Source organism: Lissotriton vulgaris, chromosome 12, assembly GCF_964263255.1.
Source record: "Lissotriton vulgaris chromosome 12, aLisVul1.2, whole genome shotgun sequence".
Classification (NCBI taxonomy): domain Eukaryota; kingdom Metazoa; phylum Chordata; class Amphibia; order Caudata; family Salamandridae; genus Lissotriton; species Lissotriton vulgaris.
The window spans coordinates 713,234,769-713,261,550 of NC_141700.1; the positions used below are offsets into that span (position 1 = coordinate 713,234,769).

Below are 26,782 nucleotides of genomic sequence, written 5' to 3' on the forward strand. Positions count from 1 at the left end.
CCCCCGATGGCCTGATCTGAAGCATCAGCTTCCACGTAAAACGGTTCGGCATGATCCGCATGCAGTAAGATGGGGGCAGAGGTGAATTGTTTCTTCAGATTCAGGAAAGCGGAGTTTGACTCATCTGTCCATTCAAACTTTACTCCTTTCTTCAAGAGACCTGTGATGGGAGTTATCAATTGCGAAAATCCTTGAATAAATCGCCAATAGAAATTGGCAAATCCCAGAAATCTTTGAATTTCTTTCACATTCTTGGGGGCTGGCCAATCTTCCACTGCTTGTACTTTTCCTGGGCCCATGGTCACCCCTTGAGGTGAAATAACGAATCCCAAAAACTCCACTTGTGACAAATGAAAAACACACTTTTCCAATTTGACAAATAGCTGGTTTGCTTGCAATCGTTCTAGGACCAAACGTACATGCTGGGTGTGTTCCTGAGGATTCTGCGAGTAAATCAAGATATCATCCAGGTAGATGATGGCAATCTTATCCATTAAATCGCTCATTATGTCGTTGATAAAGTGTTGAAACACTGCAGGAGCATTACAAAGGCCGAATGGCATGACACAATACTCAAAAAGACCAAACTTGGTTCGAATGGCGGTCTTCCACTCATGCCCTTCTTTCATTCGAACCAAGTGATAAGCTCCTCGTAAATCCAGTTTGGTGAAAATTTGTGCTTCCTTAATCTGATCCAAAAGAACAGAAATCAACGGCAATGGGTACCTATTTTTAATGGTGACCTGATTTAATGCACGATAGTCTATGCAAGTTCTGAGACTACCTTCTTGCTTCTTCGGTATGAAGAACAAGGGTGAGGAAACTGGGGACTGAGATGGCCGGATAAATCCATTCGCAAGATATCGATCCAGGTATTCTTTTAAATGCACATTTTCAGCTTCAGTCAACGCATAAATTCGACTACAAGGAAGAGCGGCTCCCGGTTCCAAGTCGATGGTGCAATCATAAGCACGGTGGGGTGGCAATACTTCAGCTTCCTGTTCACTGAACACCGTCTTGAGATCTCGGTACTCAGGAGGAATTTCTTCCGTCACTATCGCTCCAATGGACTGTCCGCCAAACGACAACAGCATAGATGGCGTAGGTTCCTTCTCAATATTCTTGGTACCGTAGCAGTGGGACAGGCAAAACTCTGAATGCAGACTGACTGTCCGGTTTTCCCAATCTATAGTCGGGTTGTGGAGGGTTAACCAGGGCAGTCCCAGGATCAGTTGAAATTGGGGGGCATCGATTAAATTGAACTGCAACACTTCCCGATGTCCCTCTCCTTGAGTAATTTCCAATTCTTCGGTGTGGCTAGTAATTGGTCCGGAGGTCAAATTGGTCCCATCTACGGCACGTACAGGCTCGGGATGATCTTTTGCGATTGCCTTAATTCCCATCTGTTTAGCATAGCGGATATCACAGAAGTTTCCAGTAGCACCGGAATCGAGCATAATGGCCACTCCACAAATCTGATGTTCACGGAATTGCATGGTTACATGAAGAATTACATGAGGAGTCATGGTCTGTAGCGTATTTAAAATCAAATGTGACTTTGGAGTCGTCTTATCTTCTTTCACCACCAGAGCGACCCCGTCTACTGGCGGTTCACCTCGTTTCCCTTAAACGGAGTCTTGGGACGCTTCAAACAATCCTTTACAAAATGGCCGGCCGTACCACAATACAAACATAACTTATTTTGTCTCCGTTGTTCTTTTTCTTCGTTGCTCAAAGGGCTTCGAACTGTCCCAATTTGCATGGGTTCCGACTCTGAATTCCCTCCGGGTCCTTTTTCGCTCTTCGCTCTGTCAAAGCGCGGGAAATTTATCTTCCAATCTTTCTTCTTCTCACCTTTGCGTTCTGAGTTCCGAAAATCCAATTCCAAAACCAAATCTACCAAAGCTGACAACTCGGTGGGTCGATTGGGAATCTGAGACAGGGTGTCCTTGATTTCATCTCTTAAGCCACGATAAAACAAGGCAGCTCTCTTTTCTTCTGGCCAGCTAGTCTCTAGGATCAGTTTATTAAACTGTGTGAGGTAAGTAATCAAATCTTTAGATCCCTGACGCAGCTCCAATAATTCGTTATCGGTGGCCTGAGATATCCTTCTCCGATCAAAAATTCTAAGAAACTCAGCCTTGAATTTAGTGAAGTCACTAAGCAAAGGATCATCCTCACTAACTAAAGGCATGGCCCAATTGGCAGCATCTCCACTTAAATATGACAGGATAAATGCCACTCAAGATTGGGCGTCTGGGAACAATGTGGGTCGGCACATGAAATGAAGGGAACATTGGGTCAAAAAATATTGAGCCTTTTGAGGATCTCCCGAAAACCTTTCAGGAGTTGCCAATGGGATCAACGGGGATACCGAATGAATTACCTGAGCTACAGATTTTGGATCCACAGCGGCACCACTAGTGACTGGTACCGCTGAACTCTGTACGGGATTCCCCATAGCTAAACCATCTACCTTTTGTGCTAACAACCTAGCCTCTTGACGGGAAGCCACTAACTCTGACCTTAAACTTTGGTTTTCATCTCGAACGGCTCCCAAATCTCTCTGAATCCCTACTAAGATTGCGCCTAATTCCCTCAAGTCCATTCCCTCAGCCATACTGCCTGGGCGAAGGTAAAATACGTGGGCACTTCAAACTGTCACGATATCCAGGTGCTCCAACGCTTCGCAGGGGCAGTACTGACGAATGTCCCGATCACCCTTCCACCGGTACCCTCGCTTCAAGAGCAAGACCACCAGCAGCAGGGAAAGGGGAAGTGGACTGAGAAGAGAATACCTGTACTTCGACTGGCACCCTACTTCCAGCGACTGCTATTCATCTCGCCGTCGTTTCTGTAGGTGCCTAATACACAGAAGGGGGAGAGAGAGAGAATATACCACAAACCTTCTTACACTGTGCTGACTATTCGTAAATGATAAATGAAACTTGTCCTACCAGTTTCTGCCCAGGTATTTGCTTCTCTTCTATATTTAGGAATGTTATCTGACTGAACTTCCTGCAGTGAAGACATATGCGAACATTAGTATTTCTACCCCGAATATTTCTACACTTGCACTCACTCTCTCTATCAACCTGAATTGTACCTGTGAAGTTCTTCGTCAGACTTTGTCTTGGGGTTCTGTGCAGAGATATCCTCGGGTCAGAAGTGCGAGCAAAAGTTCACTGAATCACCGAAGCACGCAAAAAGGGTAAAGGAAGGTACAAGGGGGAGGAAAGGCAAGGAGAAACGCAAGGGAGAATGTCCTGTGGGGAAATGCGAGTGGAAGCAATAAAGTTTGGATATTTGCTGACTTGACGAGAAGATGTAACGCCTTACTTGTAGAGTTCAAGATTCTCTTCAGCTGAATACTCAACTACGTCGTGTCAGATCAAGTCCTCCTCGACACTCGCTTTCTCCTGAAGAACCGCAGGATATTTGGATGACAGCTGTCACAGCTCTGGGACAGCGGCTGGGAACTTTGTCTGACCAAGGTGCCTCTCTGAGCAGTGAGAGCGCACGACAAGGATTCCTCTCATGAAAGTCTCTGAAAACTCTAGTACTATGATACTTAGAACGTCTTTGATAATTGCTGTTATTCTCCCGTCATGAATAGTTGACGCGGAGCAGCGACAAGAACAAGCCTCTCGAACGGAATCTTCGTTGAAGTGCGCAGTTAGAAGCGCGCGCCTTCCAGAAGTCCACTAGAGGGCGCATCTATTGAGTACAGTAAATGGAACATTGAGCGGCCATCTTAGGGAGGGGAACTATATACAGTCTTAACAGTTCTTTAGTTCAATGACTCGGATTACCTCTGGAATCTCTCAGTCTGCCAGAGGAACAAGGAAACCACACATTAGATCGTGCAGAACGGGGCCAGGACAGGGAGCGGACCAACAGTCTTGAGGAAGCTACAGTGGCTACTCGGTGAATCCTGACAGAAGTGTTGGCTGGCAATGAACTACGTAAACACAATTTGTTTCACTTCAGTGTGGCCCTACCTACCCTCCCTCCCATTGGGCCCAGCCACCCCTTTGTTTCCATATTTCTGAGCGGGCAATTGCCCGAGTGGTTCGGGAGCGACGTAACAAGCGTCTTCTACAGATTTGTGTCAGCATAAAGTGTTTGCAAGGGTTCCGACTCTTGTGTAACATGGCAGACAAAGATACGCTGTCCTTCACGGAAAGCCATATCCAAAACCTCATCGAGTCCTCGCCATTTTCCTCAATTACCCTTAGCACCTCAGCTAAACAACAAAATGAGGCAGACAAATTGACTAGGCTTCAGAAGAAGCACATTAGAACTGAGCTTCACGGTTACTTTTTACTTAAACATTTAAAAGCAGGGACTATTCCCTGGGGCCTCCAGGTTAAGAACATTCCCATCATCTTCACAGAGGACGCTGATTATAAGAAAGGGTTCAGCCAAATTAACACCAAATGCAGTAGAGATTTAATGGTTCACACCATAGAGACAGCTCAACGCATTTGCAGTCAGGAAGAGAAGGAAATTGAAGATTTAATCAAAACTATCAATGACAGTCAGACTACTAGTGAGGCAAAGGCCCTCCTTGACAAAATAGAAAAGGAAATCGCTTCATTCAAGGACTACACTTTGAATATTAAATCAGCCCAATTCGACAAGGACTCCAAAACATTCCGACTAGAACAGGACTATCCTTTTCTTAAAGAAGACTTTTACACCTCAGGGGAGTCGAGAGGGGCCCTAAACACATTTCAAGGTAGATCTAGAAACAGATTCATTACATTCTCTGACACCACTTCATCCGACTCTTCCTCTGAATCCAGACAGTCCAACTCTAAAACACGAGGAGCAAGAGGAGGATCAACTCCTTTTTTATCCAGGGGCGGACAAACACAGACACGCTTCAAACAACCGTGGCAAATGCGCACTCGCAACAAGAATTACAACAATTGAATTTGTCTACTATAGTAAATCTTTCTGACAAAGAATTATATAAAGATGAGGAAATGCTTCTAAACCTGGGCCTTAAATTTGTCCCTACCAAGAGAACCGATATCACGAAACTGAAATTGGAGGCACTAGACTTCTGTCGCAAAGTCAGGCTGAAAACTTACTTCGCTGGTGCCGAAATGACGTCAACACAAGAAATTACTGGACTCAGAGTTAAATCTAGATTCACCCCGACAACAAACATCCCGAAACAAATCATTGCCTTTGAACAGGCGGTTTTGTCTTCACTCACTAAACTTGGGAAGAAAAACAGCTTTGTCAAAAATAATATTAGTAAGGGCATTCAGAAAGCAATTGGTGATCTTAAATCTGACACGTCAATTGTTATAAAGCAAGCAGATAAAGGCGGGGCGGTGGTCCTTTGGCCCCGCCCCATGTACCTCACTGAAGGCCAACTACATGTTAATAATTGGGAGTGGTACAGACCGTCAAAAGAAGATCCCGTCCTCGCCATTCAGGATAAAATAACTAAAATTACGCAGACAGGCTTGGACGAAGGGTTCTTAGGGCCTAAAGAGTTTGAATTCCTGAACAGAAAGTCACCAAGGACGCCAATCCTTTATTTCTTACCCAAGATTCACAAAAACGAGAAGGCACCACCTGAAAGACCCATAGTGTCCGGGTGTGATTCTGTGTTAGAACCTATATCAAAATACATTGACTTCTTTTTGAAACCATGTATATATAACACAAGCAAAATCGCACCTTAGGGATACCACAGACTTTATCACTCGAATTGAGGGGCGCACATTCAATGAACTCTCCGATTTGATGGTGACATTAGATGTCGCATCGCTATACACCCAAATACCGCAGGACGAGGCACTTGAGGTAATTGAGCTGTATCTAGAACAACGAGAAAGACCCCACCGAGTGCCTTCCTCATTTATTCTTGCATTGGCTGAAATTACTCTGCGGAGTAATTACTTCAAGTTCGAGAACAATTTTTTCATACAAATCAAAGGGACGGCCATGGGCTGTCCTTATGCGCCGGAGCTGGCGGTGCTGTATATGGCACAATACGAGGAGAGATTCATCTACAGCAATAATCCCTTCACAGACCACATCATTCAATGGCTCAGATACATTGATGACGTCTGGCTCCTGTGGCAGGGGAGCCAGACGGAACTAGGTCAATTTCATGTATGGCTCAACTCCAGGCACCCCGATATCCAATTCACGCTGAACTCGAGTTCCAAAGAAATGATTTTTCTTGACGTCACAGTAGGCACCAGTAAGTCCAAGTTGACAACCTCTTTGCATAAGAAAAAAACAGACAGGAATACGATCCTTCATTACACTAGCTCACATCCGCAAACCCTAAAGGATAATCTGCCCTACGGCCAACTATTAAGGATCAGACGCAATTGCAGTGATCTCATAGACTTTGACTCACACGCAACCAGATTTTGCAGTGAGATGGTTGAAAGAGGGTACCCCACAAAACTGCTCAAACATTCCAAAAACAGGGCAAAGTATACCCCCAGAGATACACTTCTACAGGTAAAACAAAAGAAGGAAATGGACAAATTGGTGTGTGTAACCACATTTGGTCAACACACAAACCAATTCAAAAATATCATCCGTAAGAATTGGCATCTATTCGAATCCCTTGAGTACCCCCTTTCAAAACCCATCTTTGCAATGCGGAAAAATATGAGCATTGGTCAACAACTTATAAAAGCAGACAGCTACATTCCTCCACCTAAAAGTGACCTCATAGCTCAGTGGAATTTGAAACCTCCCCGTGGGCACCACAAATGTGGAAACTGTGTATCATGCTCCACCACATTAGAGGGTGACACTTTCATCAATCACGGCACCAAGTGGAAACACGAGGTGTTCACAAACTGCAAAACCCGAAACATCGTCTATGCAGTGGTTTGTCCATGCAACAGAGTCTACATTGGGAAAACAAATCAACCCATCAATGCGAGGATCACCCAACACCGTTCTCGCATTAAGAGAAAAGTTATATCCGCGCCAATGGTGGAACACTTTTTGAACAATAATCACACTGAAAATGATTTTAAATGGACAGCATTGGTCTGGATAGACCCCAAACGCTTTCCAGATGTGGAAACTATGCTACTTCGCAAAGAGGCATATTTGATTTTAAAATTTGACAGCATCAATACGGGACTTAACTCTCTTAGTGAAATTAATCGGGCATAAACCCGAATTCTGACTCCATTTCCCATAAAGCACCAAAAATGGCCTTGTCCCTGATTGGACGAGTGCACATCACATGGTTGTTGTTTCAGGAAACCGGCCTGGCACAGTACAGGACAGCCACAAACACAAACAGAGTGTGCCGGTTCGAAGCAAGCAAGCAGAGTTCCCTGCGTCAATTGACGGTAAGACCCAGACCCCCGCAACTCGTCTCTGGTACGTAATGCTTTTCCAAACAAATGAGACAAGTTACATCCGTTTCCCTCTTTGCTCCGTAGATCCAAAACCAAACAGCTCTCATTACCGGCGAGCCTGCCAATGTGTCACCGCATACAAGTAAGTTCCCCGGCGATATGCCAATTTCGTTGCATTTGGCTTTAGCTACTTTGATTTATTCCAACCCTCCTTTAAATTCTCCAATTTCAGATATACCACGCTAGCATGGAGAATTAAAACTCCGTTACTGGCACACCTGCCGAAGGTCGGCTTGAACCTAAGGTAACTTTCAAATTTCACGTAGTTCATTGCCAGCCAACACTTCTGTCCAAAGATACAATACTTACCAAGTGTGCTCTGTTGCAGCCCAAACTCCACGTGGCATAGACAATCCTTCATTCAAATAGGAGCCATTCGTGGCATCAAAACACAAGGTAAACCGCATCTTTATGCGTGTGTTGTTTACAGTCACAAGTGGCTAGAGGACCAAAACTTTAATAAAATCCCCCTTTTCCTCTTTTCATAAACAGTTCCCATGGACTACAATCACAGCGCCCTGATGAGAATCCTGTAAACAAGTTCCAGGATTCGAAACGCGTCGGCATTTTCTCTGTCACTAAGGGTCAATACGACTGATGCATAAAATGGGCTTTCTTTCCTCAAGAATACATAGTGATTGTGTTTGACGAGTTGAGGGTTGAATTTTGACAAAAAACTGTTTTCTCTCGCTCGCCATATAATTGTGATTTGCTTCTGTGAACTGTTCTTTTTTCTGATTTTTGTTCATGACAATTCTTGTCCATGTACAGAGTATGAATGTTTTTCCTTAAATGTATAGTATTGTTTATTCTGCACTGTATATATGCATAAATCACTTTTCGAATTGTATATGGCTAGATATGAGGTTGATGGCGGTCTCATGTCTGTTGTTTGAAAACAATGAAGAGAATTGTTGCTAACTAAGATATGACTCAAAGACATAAATCATTGTCGGGGTAAACTAATAAACTATTGTTTATCCACAATCAAGTGTTATTTAACTTATAGTTTGGAGGCATAGGTAAACACAATTTGTTTCACTTATGGATAATCCAAGCAGGTGCCCACCCTGCAATTGCGTGTTTCTGAGCAAGAGCCCACCCCGCTTTATGGTTACTTAAAATTTCGGGTGCCCACCCCGCTGGTGCTTGATTTTATTAGCGGATGCCCTCCCCGCATTTTGGTAGAATTCGCAGCCGTAACCCGATCGGCGCAACGCGGAAGCCAGGCAGAGTCTGCCTGACTCTGGGCAGGCCCAAACCAGGAAGAGGCGGCCGGGGCAGTGCGGCCGGTGGGCAGAGCGCGGCGGAGTGAAAACCTAGGACCAGGCAGGGCTCCCAAGAGCGAGGTAGAGCCCTGAGATGAGGCGAGGCCCCCAGGATGGCAGGCCCCACAGAGGCACATTGTCCATGCCTGGGGCCGCAGAGCGACCAGCGAAGAGAAGAGACGGAGCCTCCAAGTTACTTGGGGGAGTGAGGCTCCTCCCAGGTCCAGTGTGGTGCCAATCGAGGCACAGTGCAAGTTCCTAGTCCAGAGCGGACCCGCAAAAGCTGGGGCTGCTCCCACGATTGGGGCCACCTGTTTCACCAAGTCCCGGAGTGGGGTTTGGGTGCATCCCAAAGAACGTGGAGTGCCGGCGACAATTTTTATTGCAATGGGGCAGTTCCATTAGAGAGCCCAGAGCCGTGCTCCAAAGGTGCTGCCTTATTTGCCACAGCTGTACCGCTGTAGCGGGCAGCTACAACGTTGGCCCATGTGCTTCCAAAGTCCCTAACAGGAGTCCTGAAGGCACAGTGAGTGCCCGTGTTAACTCCTTAGGAGGCATCTTGTTGTAGAGTCCCTGAGTGGGACAGAAGAGGCACAGTGGTGCCATTGCTGATTTCCTTCCCCAGCTGCACCGCACCAGTATGGGCACCTGCGACGATGGTGCACATTTATTGAGAGAGCCCCAATGGGGGCCCAGAAGGCACAGTGAGTGCCATGCCCACCACGGTGATCACAGCTGCACGGCAATTAGCGGCAGCTGCTACATTTAGGCCACAGCATCTTGAGCAGTCCCAGGGGAAACCCAGGAGACACATTGGTGCCAGCGCAATGGCGCACGTGGATCCTGCTGCATTGGCAGCTGCCCTGACATTTTGGACATTGGGCAGTTGAGCCCTCTGAGAAGGCCAGTTTGCCAGTGGGACAGTGTGAGGTTGATAGGGAACCAGGCCCTACTGTGATTTATGTGGTGCTAGGAAATTAGATTCCTGTACTGTGATTTGTGCACTGTGATTTATGCCTGTAGTATTTATGTTTAGGAGGATATTCCCTAATCTGAGATTTCTACTTATGTGGTTACTGCATAATGTATTTATGCTTGTGAGGTTATTGTCTAATGTGTTTAGACTCATCAGGTTATTGCATAATGTGTTTATGCTTGTGAGGTTATGGACTAATGCTTTTAGGCTGGTGAGGTTATTGCATGATGTGTTTCTGCTCATGAGGTTGGCACAGAATGTATTTCACACTTAATGTGATGATTCTTGCATAATATGATTTATGTTGCAGGAGATGATGCCGAGTGCAGTATTTTGCCAGTAGTTACTGGTTGTGCTCTACATTTACTATTTGTGCTTGTGATGGTTCTGACAGTGGCTCAATTGGCCCTAACAGGTGTATATAATCCCCTTATATTGCCTAGTGCCAGTTGGCACAGTGTATTTTTTGTGATTACTATTCTAATGTGTTTATGATAATACAAAGGCTATTTTTATACATAACCTTGTGTGGAGTTCCTTTTGTGGTGTGCCTTGTGTGTTGCTGCTGTGTGTGTGTGTTGCACAAATGCCTTACACATTGCCTCCGGGATAAGCCTGACTGCTCGTGCCAAGCTACCAAGGGGGTGAGCAGGGGTTATCTTTGGCATGTAACTCCCTTGCCCTGACTAGAGTGGTGGTTTTTGCCTGGCTTTGGCGCAAGTCTTAGCCAACCAGAAATCCCATTTCTAACACTCCAGAACCCCGTTGTTTCCCTGGGGACCATATTCACCATGAGATTTCACAAAACCCATATTTCTGTGTAGCACCCTGGATGTCATGCTCACACTAAGGCTCTAAGGCATAGCTCTTCAAACTGTGGGGCGCGCCCCCCGTGGGGGGGGGGCACTGCATCCCTTCAGGGGGGCGCGCACTTCACCCCACACTGTTGTTTCCAGGCGCGAGACGTGCCTCTCAGCCCAGGCTGCTGCAGCTGCTGGGGGCTCGCTCGGCTGAGAGTGTCAAGAGTCACAGGTCTTGAAAGGCCAGAGGCAAGACGATTTCAGAGGGGGTAGGGGGATAATTCTCATGGAGATGCAGGGGCTCTAAAAAAGGAAGGAATACAACAAAGCCTCATTAACGCTTAAATGGTCTTTTAAAGATCTGTGAAGTACTCAGGTGCGCAGCTCCAAAACTGTCTGTGTCTGTGCCCAAGCTGTCTCAGCCCGGGCTGACACACACGACAGGTGGGGGGGGGGGGGGGGGGGGCGGGAGGCATGCTGAAGCCTTTTGTACCCATGGGCGTTGTGCGCCTGTTAAAAACCATGGGGATCGTTTACAAGCCCCTTGCTCCACTTTTACGTCACTTTTAACATAGAAAAAGTGACGCAAAAGTGGCGCAAGGGGCTTGTAAATCTGCCCCCATGTGCATATTTGCATACCTTTGTAAAATGATTAAAGAGGTTGTTTGTTTTCTGGTTCCAGTACCCCTTGTGTCCCCACTCTGCCTATTCCTTACATTTTACTTTTTACTGCCTTAATGTGAGAATGCATTTCATGAAAAGGAATATAAAGTAGGGTTACCAAAATAAAAATGCCAGCCATGTGCTGTTTAAAGAGTCTGCAAAGGCCCTGTCTTGACACTAAATAGGGTTATATATAAAATAGTATGTATTATTTTGTAATGTGACGTTTCAAATCTTTGTTCCCTTTAATTATAAGTCATAGATCATTCAGGCAGCCTTAGAACACAATTAAAAATACTTTCTATGTATTTTTGCTGTTCCAAGTGTGCACCAATCAGTGCTGAAAATAGGCTTTAGGGGACTGCTTACTTTTGTACCTTCTGGGACATCAATATAATGAGCTGGCAACCCTAATCACAAGACTGGACGTTTATTGCAGGATGAGCACAATATTTATTTACACCCACCCTTGATCCTGGACCTTGCCATAAAAGCAATCGTTTAACTTATATCTGAAACCCTATGCCAAGCCTCAATAACATGCTGAGTAACTTCAACTGTGTCTGGGAATGCACCCTGCATTCGGACAACTCACTCCTCATTCTCGTCCTTCACTTTCACACTCATCCTGCACTCACAGGGATCACAATGCACTCCCACTGATCACTATTTACTGAACCCACCCTCTCACCCTGTACTCACAGTGACCACACTGCACTAATGCCACTCACCATGAACTTACACCGTTCTCCCTCTACTTACCTTGCGGTCACATGAGCACACCGCACACTTAGCACTCACAGTGATCACTCTGCACTCACAATACTCTTGTGCTGTTTACCCTGTACCTCACCCTGCAGTCACACGAGCACACTACTCACACTGCTCATGCGACACTTCAATCACCTGTCCCTCTCATGTGTGTGATCAGTGTTAGGGCCAGCCCTGGATGGTAATCTTAGTCCCCCCCGCCCGAAGTTCTGTCTAGTTGGGTCCCATGTTGCTTCCCACGTCGGAAGTACGTTTCACTGCAAGGAGTTTACAATGGTTACATCCTTCCTGAAGATTCCATTCTCTGGCAGGTAAAAGTGAAGAGCTCGTTGTATTATTTTTTTAAAGCCTTGCTCCTTTTCCCTTCGTCCCAATACTAGTGGGAACATTGGATATTTCAAGGATGAGTGGATTTGGCATTAATGCCATAGGTTCTGCCTTTGGTTCGGGGACCCAGGTTCGAGTCATGGGTTCGGCTCAACATCGTGTGATCCTGGGAAAATCACTTAATTTACCAGTGACTTCCGAAAAATGAATTTGACCTTGATTAAAGTCGCTGGTGCTTGTTTAACATGTTCCAATCCCTAGAGCTGTGTCCACGAGTCAAATATAACAAATAATGTGAGGTGTACCTACCATCTGTCCTCGCTTCTTTCGTAGACCAAATGTAAATGCTTTCTTGTGCAGTTATTTCTGAAGCTTTGGAAGGGGTTCTTCTTTATAAGCCAACTATGCTAACAAATTGACTCTTGATGCTCCTGGAGAATAAAGATGATTATATCCTCTTGAACCACTTATATCACATGTGTATGATGAAAATGTCCCCTAGGCCTTCTTGGAAAACTGCGGCTGGCCTCCTACTGACTTGGCAACACCTGGCCATACTCCACATAATCATGGATTTTTCGATTGTGTCAGAAAGCATGTTTTGTGAAACTTCTTTTTCTCATATCTTGTTTAGAGGCAAGGATGTGGCACATCAGCCAGAGCTGATGACTGTAGAGCTGGTAATCCAGGTTCAATTATTGATGTCTGCTCAACATCCTGTGATTCTGGGCAAATCACTTAATCTCCCTGTGCTTACAAAAAATGAATGTGTGCTTGTGTTATGTAAAAGATGCTCCTGTAAAGCGCTCCAATACATTTAGGTCATGTTCGCCCTATATGAAACTACAAACAATATATTGCAAAATGTTGTGAGTACTCCCGTTTCCAGGCACTCCTCAAAAGGATGGCAGAAGCAAGAATCCATCCACATATTGTCTCTTTGGAGAAAAACAAGCACTCCCACCCCTGTGTTTTGGGAGTGTTTTTGCTAATCTAACCTAAATTCTGAGTTTAATGTGAAAAATAAAGCAACAATGTAATTTTTTGTGCTCCTTTTTTTCTTGGAGACTTTGCATTTCAACTTTAGAATAAGCACATGCACTACAAAAACTTCAGTTTACTAATCACTCTTACTTTATTTAATATTATTTGCCCTATACAACCTGGGCTCTGCAGGAGGGAATGGCCATCAATGATGCAGAGTACCAGCTTCCAGAACTTTTTTGTCAGGGGGTAGTGGCGGTGGGGTGCTTGACCTGTAAAAAGGGTTAGATGGGGGGGCTCGGCTGACTAAAGTTTGAAGACCGCTGCTCTAAGGGCATGTGGTGTGACTACCTGAGTGCTAAAGCTCCTGCTCACCCTCGGTCCTTGCAGTGGGAATTGGGGGTGACCATATGCTTCAGGGGCATTGTTCATTTGAGGTCCCTGAGTCTTAAACTCTCCTTCAGGTTCTTATGATTCATGCTTACTCTTAGGTCCCAAAAATCCTTCTCACTCTAAGGTCTTCTATGCTCTTGTTTGTCTCAATGTCTCTTGCTCACCAGGGGGCACCAATGCTCCTACTCACTGTCATTTACTTGTAGCTCCTGGCAATGCTCAAGTCCCAGAAGATCTTTCCCAGGGATATTGACAAATGAAGCTCCTGCTCATCTTAGGGCTCTGGGGCACATGCTCATCCTCATGGTGCTGAATATCCTTCTCAATTTCAGATCTCATATATTCCTGCTTACCGTCAGATCACTGACTTTCCTGGTCATATTGAGGTCTGCTGAGGTTTCTGTCCACTCTTAGATAGTCAGGAAATTCCCTGCTAAACATCAGGCATTCAGTGGCTGTACACATCCAAGTATTTTGTGAACCTTTTTGGTTGCCACACACAAGTCTCACTGTGTGTGATTTCTTGAGGATCTAACAAAGCTTTTTACTAGACTTTTATATCATGTGGAAGAGACATGATATGAACCTTCATGACATGCTGCAAGACATCCCTTCAACTACAGCCTTTTTTTCTATTTTCTATCTATATATTATCTCCACCCTTGCTCTCTCTTTCGCTCACCCACACATGTGAATAGCCCTAATGTTTATCCCTCTCTCCCCTTTCTGTACCCTCTCATTTCACCTGCACTATCACATTCTCACCTAGCGCTTTTGCTGTATTTAATTCTCTGTCTCCCGCCTTCTGCCTTTCTCTCATTCTACAAACCCCTGTATCTATTTGAATCATTCTCCTTCCCATTCTTCCCCTATCTCGTTTTACTTCTCTTTCTTCCAGTCTCTCTCTCCACCCCTTAATTGCTCTGATATTCCCCATTGCCAACACCGCTGTACTATTGCCATCTTTTTCTCTTATTCTATAAATCCCCCCTCTCACTCCTCTGTCTCCTGTGCATATGCTCTATCCTTCATTGTTTTCCTACCTCTCATGTCCCTATTACCCACTGTGTTGACTTCTATTGACTTTTTGAGTTTTACTTCAGTACTTTAACCTGTTTTGAAAATTCTCCCTTTCTTCAATTGTGTTTTTTCATGTCAGTCACCCTCATTTTTGTTTAGGATTGAACTTGTTTGTGTCCTTCACCCAGCATTGGTGTCCCATTTACTGACTTTCTGCTGTCAGTAACTTCCTGCTTTAGCAAACCTTGACATTTGCAGAAGACCATTCTCTGTAGACATTAAAGAAAATCCTATTCTTGTGAGTGCTTTCAGTTCTGCATGCTTCCAAAGGTTGTTCAGGAGATCGGAGGGCCGTGTTCTACTTTTAGTAGAGGACAGACAAAAAGTCTGATTCATAATAGTCTAGTAAAGGTACATCCATCTATTTAAAACAGCGGAGAATCCACAGGTGGCATTGCATTTATCATACTATCCCTTTCTTGAAGGGATAGAACCCTACTCTTCATTGCTTGGGATTTACGCTCGATTCCTCTTTTCCTCTAGGTGTTGCCAACCTCTAAATTAAGCTGTAGATTGCTGTATTGTTAGAACTATGACGTGTGTGTGAGGCCTTGATCCATCCTGTCCTTATTAGTACTTACCTGCATTCTGATGCATTCCCAGGTCTACCAGTATCGGTAAATCTGGGAATGCTTCAGAATCCATGGTAGATGTGTGGGAACACCCATGCTCCACCCATGGAATGCCTTACCAGAGCAGAGTAACGCAATGCAGCAATTTGCAGTGCGTTGCGTTACTCTGGATGTATCAAGCCACACAGGGCCATGCAAGGTGGCCTTGCATGGCATGATAAATCCTACTTAGTTTTTGTGTCAGCCTTGTGCCCCCTTCGTAGCGCAAGGGTGATGCAAAATCTACACAAATATGCGTACAAGTGTTTTTTCTGAAGTTCCGTGTGAGCTGTGCACAGCACTTTCTCCATTCAATAAACAGATGTAATTTCATGAGAGCTAAACTCCCAATCTCAATCTGGCATACCACTGCACAGTTTTCAAACCAAAAAGGCTGGCATAAGGGGCCCATATCTTTTTTATTTGATCATTGTGGCCTATTGGGAGGGACTAAAGCCCAAGTCCCCTGCACAAGACTTGCCAATTGTGTTGCTCAAAAGTTGCAGCTCCCCGAGGACTCAATGGCATCTCCTGAGGCCTGGGGTGTGAGGAGGTGCACCCCATTCTGTGCCTCCTCAGCTGGCCATTGGCATTCTGCGCCTCCTCGGCCGGGCTATTGACATTATGCACATGACAATGGACCGGCCTGCCCCTGAGGTTTGCTTAGAGTCACACTCACCAAAGCTGTAACAGCCTTTCAGGTAGTGCACCTGCAGGACAGTCGGTATAGGTATATGGACCTGCTTTATTTACTTCTGAATGACCTTGGGTGTGCCAGGATCTTCCGTTGGTGGGCTTGGCCCAACCTTTAGAACCTGCCCTGAATCTCACCTCCTAAGAGCGGAAGCAGCGGAAGCCCGTGTTTCCAATGACACAGGTGGCAGCATCACCATGTCTGTGATAGAGGGATGATGAACACTGCAGTAGACTGATCGCTCAACTTATGTATGACTTTCCATCACCATCTCCTCTATGGCAGTCATGTGAACCATGGCAGTGTGTTATGGAGTCGAAAAGGCCCTTAAAATCTCAGAAGAAAAGTCCTAGCTCATCACACCCAGTTATCCTTTCAGTACAGGAAATATACCCACACGTTGAGGGTACAGTTCCAGTACCCATATTAGTTACTGCAGTTCCACCGTGCCAGACAGGCATGGAGGAATTTTGACTTTTTTCCCTTGACTGGCTCATGCCATGCTTGTGATAGCACTGTATGGGGATAAAGCCCCACCACAGTGGTTTAGACCTTTAAATGAGTGGGTTCTCTGCCACCTATGTGGCAGAGGCAAAACATCTGCCACAATGGAAGAATGACAACACAGCTCCCAATGTTCAAATGTGACTCTAAGCATTTAAATACTTGAGACAGCAAGATTCTAGCTGAGAGATTGAAGGGTGAGGTGGCAACCCTGGTCCACGAGCACCAGTGAGGGTTCAAATCGTGGGAGGTGCACAGCCTTGAACTTGCGAAGGCTTGCACGTGTGAGGCACTCAGTGCACTATAGTGACCGGGCACTGGCTCTGGTTTCAGTAGACATTATGACAGCATTTGACACGGTGGAGTGGCAATATCTATAGCTTGTTCTCCGGGGAACGGGATTTAGACCCCTCTTCTGCCCAGGGCTAGGGTGTGCAGTGGGGGGATGTTAACTGAAGAATGGAGTGTAAGGAGGACATGCGGCTCTTCGCCCTGGCGATGAAGCCACTAGTGGCAAAGCTTCCGAAAGACATGAAAGAATTTACCATTGTGGTGGGTGAGGTCCCGCATCTGACAGCCCTATATGCAGATGATGTGCTGTTTTACCTGCAGCGCCTGGAGCATTTGGTCCCCCTGCTCTTGGCACATATGGAATAATTCGGCATGGTAGCAGGCTTGCACATTAAAATGCATAAATCATTATTGTTTCCTCTCTGCCCCTGGCAGGCACCCACAGGGATGATTTGCCCCCGCTAGGCCTGAAATAGGAAACCGCCTTGTTCTGCTATCTAGGTATTACAGGTATACCACAGAGGTCCAGTGTCAGTACTGTGTTGAGCCATTGTTCAACACACTGACGAATCCCGTATGATTCTGGCTCACACTGCGCTGTCCATGGCAGGGAGGGTTGCAGTAGCGAAGATGGTGTTCCTACCCAGATGCTTGTATGTACTTCAGAATGCTCTCGATACGCTGTGTGGCAGCTTCTTCAAGACTTTCATCAGCCTGATGGTTTTCCTTGTGTGGGCGGGGAAGTGAAGTAGGGTGGCTCTCCTACAGCTTAGAAAATGAATAGCCAGACAGATGTCTGAGACACTTAGTGCACTGCTAAAGTCACTCAGCCGAGTGTACTACGCAAAAAACATTTGGTTGCAATTATTCAATGTCATTCATTGGTGAAGCACTATTGTACATTTATAACACCACTTCAGGAAAAGATTATTGTCTGCAATCTTCGAACGTTGATTTGACATTTATTGAATGAAATTTCAAAGTTCAAGGAAATTGTTGAGAAATTCACAAATTCCAACTTTATACAAGTCCTGTGGACGACACAATGTAATTAAAAGTCCCAATGCATTTTGGGCATTAACATATGCCCTTCTTCAGGGGAATCTGTAGAGAACAATAATGAACATTATAATATGTATGTCTCTTGCAGCAAAAAAAACTACAAACTTAGAGCAGAGTTGCAGGAAGGAATATAACTAGTTCACAGTTAAATATAAGCGATCATGGAAAGCAACCGATTAGGCTAAAAGAGAAAAAATGAGAAGTGTGGGTGTTAGGAAAGCGAGTAAAAAAGGGTGAAAAAAAGGCCAGGAACCCGACGTGTACAACAAATTCGAGTGCAAATGGTTAGTCGACTAGCTAAATTGCGTGAAAAACATAAGTCCTTACCCTCTAAAATCCAAAACGCTGAATTGTGAGGAAATACGTGGAAAAATTGTACGCTGCGGGTCGCTGCCTGTGGACGGGATATGAAACACAGGTTGAGAAGGCGTATTGAGAGCTAACAGCTAAGATGTTTTGTTTCATAAACTCTCCTACAGCTTAAGCAGGACCAGTCGGAGGGCAGCATGGCATGGCATGAACTTAGAATTATACTACTATGCAGTCAGTCAGTCAAAATCACTTTATTCAATTATTCAAAACCATAAAAGCATGTTAAACTACCCATCACATAGAACCGAGAATTACAATAATCCATCATAGATAAAATACATTTGTAAAATGTCATCAATATTTTATTAAAAATACATATCATAAAAGGGAGAGTCAAATTACACTCTAAAAAATATGATACCACAAATGTCCGATGTAACAAAATACAAATACTACTATGCATCTAAATGGCAGTCTGCTGAAATGTGGGTGTCCAGGGAAGAAAACCGGGAGACATTGGTACTGCGTGGCACATATGGCGAGTACTCCTTGATGGCTCTACTGATGCGTGTCAAGCGTGTACCACCATGCACCTCTTAGCTGACCTATCTGGTGGCAGAGGAGTGAGAATGACTGGTCATGAGGGTTTTTAAGTGAACTCCATTTGCTACGGACCTAGTGCTATGGACGCTACTCCCATTTAGTTGTATTGAGGAGGACATGTCCATAATGAGATGGAGAGGAGGATGCAAAAATTGGGTGACTTATAGCTGGGGGAGACGTCTCTCACCTTTGCGGAGTCATGGGAGGCTTTTGCGCTGGGGGTAAGTCGATTTTTTCAGTACGCCAAATTGACAAGTACGGCAGGAGGAATTTTAACTGAATTCCCAAAAGCACCCCAGCATACAGAAACCTTCCACCTATTATTGATGGCGGCGTCAGCAAGATATTTGGTAACACATATCTGCAAGACACTCAAGATGGACAGGACCCGGGGAGATACGGTGATGTGGAGGGCATGGGGGGAGGATTTGGAGACCAGTCTACCAGTTCCAAAATGAGACGCAACCTGCACACTGGTTAAGACAGTCTTGTGATTTTGTATATTGCACCTACCTAAAGCCGGTCAATCTCAGCAGGAAGTATGCGGACAGAGGGGTGGGTTGCCACCGATTTCAAGGGAGGGAGCCTCATTCCTACACGTGGCCTGGGAGTGCCCGAGGGTGCGACATTTTTGACTTGGAGTGATTGTGAGGTTGAGGGTGGTGACTGTGTTGACAATCGAAGGACTGCTCAAAGAGTGCCTGCATGGCATTATTAAAAAAGGGTAAATACACTGAAAGTTTATGAAGCTGGCATTAGTCTTAGCTAAGAGAAGAGTTGTTATTGGATGGATCAGTGCTAGGGCTCCTTCCATAACACTATGGTGTAGGGATGTAGACAAATGGGTGTTTGCTGTGGAAATACATATGAAGCTTAGTTGCAGGGATGACAAGCTGAAAAAGGACTTGGAAACATTGGTTGTAGTAACAGAAACTATGGTCACAGAACAAAAGGCTGAGGATGGAAGAGGTGTGGAATCTCAAGAGACAGCCCCTTTAGCATGCAGGACAAACCGAGGGGGTTGGGGGATCACTCATGACTGCCCTGAGGCCTTGATGACTCCTGGATTGTTTGGGGGGGGGATAACAGGACTACCCAGCTGCTGAATATCCCAAAACATGACTGCTCTTTTTGCCATGTGATGAATAGTTCCCGAAAATGAGGCAAAGATGGGACTAGCCGAGAAAGGAACTGGGCCTGGAGGGAAAGGTGGCTGACATCCTTGTAAGGTATCAACTCTGCAGAGGAATGAACATAGTAAACATACCATTATCAGTTCTCTTTTTTATTGTTTTTATTGTTTAAGCCATTTCTAAATGTTTGAATGGTGGAATGCAATGTATACAAGCACACTGTGGATGTGAAGTGATGCATAGAATGCTGATAAATAATAAACAGATAATTATTTAATAAAAAATCCTTGAGACAGTACTATCCTTCAGGATTCAGGGCTTAGACATTACTTCAATCTCTCCTGAAACACATGTCCTACAAGTTTTGAATTTGGGCGGAAGAGCTTTCAATTCAATCTACTAAGATTCCGCTTGTAAATGTGCATTTAGGTAGACTAACTCTCTTTTCCTTATGAATCCCATATGCCTTTGATTTTACCACTGCAGTATGACTTCTGTTCCTGGATGCCCAATGCTCCGTCCTCCATGAGGAATCCTCCACCAAGAGCGAAGGGTTTGGCCACCTTGGAGAGTGTCCTGGAGACCTTGCCAGAGGTGAACAGCACTTGCACTATTATCTCGGTCCTGTGGATGCTTACTCGGTGGCCCGTAGACATAGTAAGTAATGAAAAACGAACAGGACAACTTGACCAGGGTTTAGCACAACCAAGACAGTAGTGTAATCAATATTATTGGGGTGCTGCACACTTCCAGTGCCTGTCGTCCCAATGCACAATTCCCGATCAAAATACTTTTAACAAATGACGGAGGGCGCACTCATTGAGATATCTCAGAGACAATGCTTTTAGTCCAAATGGTTATCTTCGCTATTGTGGTAATTATACCAGATAAAACACACAGCCAACGTGTTTGGTTCCTTTGGTGGAACTTCGTCAGGGCATGAACTCGGCTGCATGAGTTCAATCAGAGAGATGGTAGGTGTATCAAGAATCACAGGGGAGGGTCATCAAGTATGAGCCATGTAGATATACTTGCCCCAGATTCAATTCAGTTATGCGAGAAGTTTATAAATAGAAAGAAGGCGTGTTTTTTCTTCTTGCCCCTTAATAGATCATTATTCCCAGAGTACTGGAGAAATGAGTATCAGAAGGTGCCAAGTTTGGCTCCTGCACAGTCAGAAGGTCTTACAACCTGGTAGGTCTTCAACGATAAGAAGGGGCCCAGAGGACGCTTAATTCACCTCTTAAGTGGCGGTATGGGCTCAGTCAACAAAACACAGGATCCCGGCATGCTAACAGGGAAAGACGCATTGGCTGTGTGTTTTATCTGGTATAATTAACACAATAAAGAAGATAACCATTTTGACTAAAAGCATCGTCTCTGAGATATCTCAATGAGTGCGCCTTCCGTCATTTGTTAAAAGACATAGTAAGTCATGTTTAAACCTTAAGTAGCATTATGCCACTAAATCTGTATTGTGTGTAAGAGATGTGTGAACTGTATTGCCTTTGCTTCACCTGTTTTGTTTGGGAAACCTTCTACTGATGGTGCCTTGAGCCGTCCCTGAGGGACAAGAACAAAACAGGTGGCAGAAAAAGATACAATTCAAGGTCTTGAAAAGATACACCCACCTGGTAGATGCTATGTGGCAGTTTCTGAAGTAACTAGCAAATAATCCTTAAATCCTAATAACTGATAGCTTTAAAAAAAATTAACCAGCTGGCTTAAAGAAATCTACAAGTGGCATCAATGTGTAGGAGTTGTGACTCTAACATCTACCTCACTTTTTCTATCACTTTCTTTTGTTGTGATTTCCCTAGAACCCTGACACATAATCTGAGTCTTGACGATAGAATCCACACTAACGCATGGCATAATGACTCCACAAGCTACATAACTATGCTATACATGACTGATGGTACTTTTAGATCAACCACCCTCCCCCAACACGACTCGAAGTGGCAACCAGTCCAGGTGCAAAGGAACCACAGCCAGATGAGTCTCATAGCCTAGATCAAGGGTCTCCAAACCGGTCCTGGAGGGCCGGATCCATGCCAGATTTTTGGGATATCCCCATTGAGATACATGTAGTTATTTTAAAAATCTGGCATGGATCCGGCCCTCCAGGACCGGTTTGGAGACCCCTGGCCTAGATGGATTGCCTGTACAATAGTAGCTGCCTGCCTGCCGTACAATGCATCGTCTTGCTGGCATATGCACACAATGCCATTAGCAATGTTAGGTCTTCCCAAATGGGAACACATTACTTCAAGTTCACAGGATGTAAGATCCCAGCCCTACTAGATGAAAAGTCACCAAACCTTAACAAATCAAGATAGGAGACAAAGACATACCCTCTGTCTGCTTCAGGTTCTTTGGAGGAGACATTCCTCACACCCCGTAGCCTCTCAAATGAAGAGATGGTTTCAGTTCAGATGTGAGGTGATACCGAGGCACCAGAATTTGAGCCTCCCAGAATGCACATCACCAGGCTATTGAAATGTGTTCACTGTTTGTAAACACTGAGGTTCTTTGGCTTTAGGTTTATATATAAAACACACACAAACACACACACACACACACATTGAAATAAGCAAAGGTGAAGTGAAGTGATGTTGTAGTTTGGTGAAAATGTCAGTTAAAACGCAACATTTTAAACAAAAGAGAACACTGACATTCTCCAGTTATAGTTAACTAAAGCAACCTCAACTTGCACTCATGCAATTTTTCATCAATGATGTAATTTCTAATTTGGTCAGTGATGTTATCAATGATGTCATAGAAAATGTTATCAGTGTTGTAATATGTGAGTCATAAGTCGTGCATGATGAGGGTGTGGGATATTGTTACTTCAGTTACTGGTGTAACAGGGTGAATGTCAGTGTTAATTTGAGTTGAAAAAGTTATGTTTTAACTGGCATTTTCACCTAACTATAACATCACATTAAACTTTGAAAAATTCAGGGAATTTTTTTTTTATGTTAACATAAAGTAGGATATCATAAACATACCTAATTACAACGTCACATTAACCTTAGTTTTTTTCAGTGAATTTCTATTTTTATTTTTAATGGAAAGTAACAATATAAAGATATGTCATTTTATGTAAGGCAGACCTACTGGCTTTCTGAAAGGGTCAAAACACCAAAATATAAAAGGCAGGTTTATTGTTTTTTTTAAAATTTCAACAGATTTTATTAGCAAATTTTTTCATAAATACATACAGTACAGTGGTAACGTTGCCTCACAATAAAGGTTCTGCACATCAACCTATATAAAGCAGACCTTTCGGCTTTGACAACAAGCACCTTCCTGCACAAAAACAATCCATAGCGGCAGCCCCCAAAGAAAGAGGAAAAAACTAGGAGAAATAAATGTATTTCTCCTTTCTACACCTCATCTGGGGAGGCGTATCTTTTTAGTGCAATGCCAAGTTTACCAGACCTGGTGAATTTGTGAATGCGCCAAAAACCATGGGATTTGCTTGGGAACTACCACTGCAGTGCCCATGGAACCCCTCCCTTGCTCAGATCAATGCAATGAAGCAATTTGCACTGCTTTGCATGGCTCCAAATTTATGAAATCATTCAAAGCCTCCCAAAGTGGCATTGAGTGGCTTCGTGGATATGACTTTGAGCTTTGCGTCTTGCATATATCACGTTTCGTGGTGCAGGCATGATGCAAGGCCCTCGTAAATATGTCCCCTGGTGAACTGTACCAAATATGTGCTCTCCACTGAGATTCTGCACTTACATCTCAGCAGATTTGTGTGGCATACATGCCCTCGGTTGAATTTAAATATTTCCGCTTGAGTGATTTTAAAATGTAGTTAATCTTTCTGGTCACATGATGCAGCATTGTCTTTTTTTAACACGCCTCCCTCAGTTATACACTATCCAATGAAACGAAGGTTAAAAATTGCCACATCCAAAGATACCTGGGTGGTTTTTAAATTAATGCAAGAATTATACATGTACTCTTTTGATTAGTCAAAATAGAAGGTAATATTCAGTAAAATGTTGGGTATTCTTGGGGACATATCTATGTATCTGAGTCCTTGCAAATGCTCATTTTGCACATCCTGGTCTCTTTTGACAGACTCCATTGGGCTGGTATCCTGAAGAATACTTCACCGAAGAGGAGCCCAAGCAATGCATCAAGGACTTCCGGCAGCGTGTGGCCCAGATAGCCCTGCGCATCGAGGAGCGGAACAGATCCCTGGCCCTGAAGTACAATTACCTGAACCCCAAAGAGATAGAGAACAGCATTTCCATATAAGGAAAATGATATGACATGGCCTTCCAACATGCATTTTGGTTCTCCTTCCAATTTTGCAGAACTTTGGTGACAGATCTCCAGCAGACCTTACTCGTCACCCAGCCCTTCCCACTCACCCCCATGCCTGGCCTGCCCCATATTTACTTCTCTCTTGTCAACGCTTATTGTTTGTACTTCTAGGCACAGTGACATCACCTTGAAATCCTCACCCAGGTTCTCCTAGTTGTGAAGCAGATTCATTGTTCCCCTGTGTCCCAGTCAGTAACGGATGTATGTCATTACAACGTGGTCTTTACACCACGATACCTTTACGACGAGGTCATCACAACGCAAGTCGTTACAACGACTTGCGCTAGAGGCGCTGGATTTTGGAATAGTATAATTTACTATTCCAACTCCAATCCACGTAACAGTAGGGAAGGTGTTGGAATAGTAAATCATACTATTCCTTAGTATATAGCGCCATCCAGCGCAAGTCGTTGTAACGACTTGCGTTGTGATGACCGCGTCGTAAAGGTATCGCGGTGTAATGGTTGTCTCCCGTCAGTAACCCACCTTTAGTTATAGAAAGTTGCACTACTCAGCAAACACAGCATACTTCAAAAGGGAGAACAGCGTCTGTGGCCGTCCGTGGTGGAACACAAAATGATGGGCTGCCCTGCAGGACCGCGCAAGGAGCCCCATACACTCCAAAGTAGATTACTGATATTTATTCTCTTGAGGTGAACAGGGACTGATGAAGGTGGGGTCCACCACTGCACCCTAGGAGCTGCATCAGACATCCCCATTTGACCGAAGATGCTGCAGGGGTCTGTGTTATGCCCTCTGGTGGTGGTGCATTTCAACCAGTAACCCCACAATATCTGCCTCTAGTACCATGATTATCTATTTCACAATATTTCCCTGAGTTAGTGTTTTATTTTCAAACAGCACAGCTCAGATACAGAAGGAGGCACATCTTACTCTCTGTTTCCGTGCTGTACTAACTGAAAATAAAGCACAAACTTAAATAAATATGGGGTTAAATGAATTCACTTTACGCCCTGCAAGCAGAAAAAAAGGAGCCAGCTCTGTGCTGAGTCAGCACAGTCCATCTTGATAAAAGCCCCTGCAGACATGCAGCTTAATTTATTGGCTGATCATTGTTGTAATCCCAAATAGCAAGGGAGTATTGTTTGTTGGTCTATTAGACTAAACTAAAGAGATGATGGCGCCTAGTGACCCACCGCAGACAATCCCAAGGAAAGACCTTTGCAAAATTGCGATTCCTTAAATGCTATAGCAAAATAAGGAATCGCAGATCTATACGATTCCTTATGATGCGATTTTTTCATACATATCAAAAAATGCAAAACAGCCTTTTGCGATTCGCAAAGGCCGGAATTCGCCGAATTCCGGCCTTTGCGAATCGAAAAAGGCTTGATACATATGGCCCTAAATCAAGAAATTAGATGTAAAAAAGAGAGTGGGTTTTACGGTCTTATGATTCAATAAACATCTGCCAATTATTGAAAGAGAATTTACAGGGTGAGTTTTTATTTTCTCAAATATAAATCGACCACAAGGGCCAACATGTGTTCCATGGCACACGTAGCTTCATCAGGGCCAGTCCGTAATTAAATCCTATGTACAATGACTGTAATAATGAGCAAGAATACATAGAAATGTAGAATCTAAAAGAAAGAAATTGAAAAAGGAAGAAAATGGAAATACAAGTTTATGCATCGATTCTCTGTAAAAACTCTTTGCAAGACGTTAAGTGATAAAACAAAGAATACAATCTGAAAAAAAAGGTAGAGATGAAAAACAAAAACAGTATCACTATAACCATCAGGCGAACTGATTACCATGCAAAAAAACAAGATCCATGTGCAGAAGAGCTGACTTTGAGAAATATCCTTATGCCATTACACAAAGAAGATATAACAAAGGAAACATATTTAAATGCACATTTGAAGAGCTGTGAAAAAAAAGAAAAAGAAGCGAGCCATTGTGCATTAGGCTACAGAAGTTAAAATCCCATTCATGAAAGAACAAAGTAATTATCGTACTAAGATAACATATGCGATACCAATATTAATACACACTTTCAAAAACATGTTACTCGATTCCGGAGACTATCTGAAAATACAATTAAAAACACATACCCTTTAACATGTTTACCAAAAAGCGTATTTTTATATAATGAAAAGAAAAAATATTTCTATCAACAAGATATGTACATGAATGCTCACATAGCAATGACATTTCTACAACATATGCAATTAAACTGGATGATTCAAGTTATGTGCTGTACATCAAAAATAATTTCAATATTCACTGAAAAGAAAAGTAAACCTCTATTAGATGTGACGTCACAGCCTCTACATGAGATAAGTCAGAAACTGATGTTTCAAAGACTGGTTGCTAACACGTTTTATAAAGGTAATAGAGGAAGAACAAGCAATTGCAATGCAATCGGTCTTGCATTTGTGAAAGCTAGAGCTACTGGCATTGTAAGTGGCAATATTTTTTCTTATGTATTTTTTTGCAGTAGATTATTCATTTAAAGAAAAGAAGTGCACACTATACCATATTTTATGTTTTCAGAGCTACTGTACAGTAAAGATAT

The 26,782-nt window shown here is 43.9% G+C and overlaps 1 protein-coding gene across 2 annotated transcripts in view; it reads left to right on the plus strand.

Moving 5' to 3' along the window:
• LOC147678090 (hydroperoxide isomerase ALOXE3-like) overlaps positions 1–25,858 on the plus strand; it is a 155,803-nt gene extending 129,945 nt beyond the window's left edge. For both annotated transcript variants that reach the window (XM_086945957.1, XM_086945958.1), the window contains 2 exons: positions 20,380–20,550; positions 23,992–25,858. In XM_086945957.1, the coding sequence (XP_086802083.1) occupies positions 20,380–20,550; positions 23,992–24,171 (351 nt within the window). In that variant the 3' untranslated portion in view covers positions 24,172–25,858. The remainder of the gene's footprint in view (positions 1–20,379; positions 20,551–23,991) is intronic.
• The last annotated feature ends 924 nt before the right edge of the window (positions 25,859–26,782 follow it).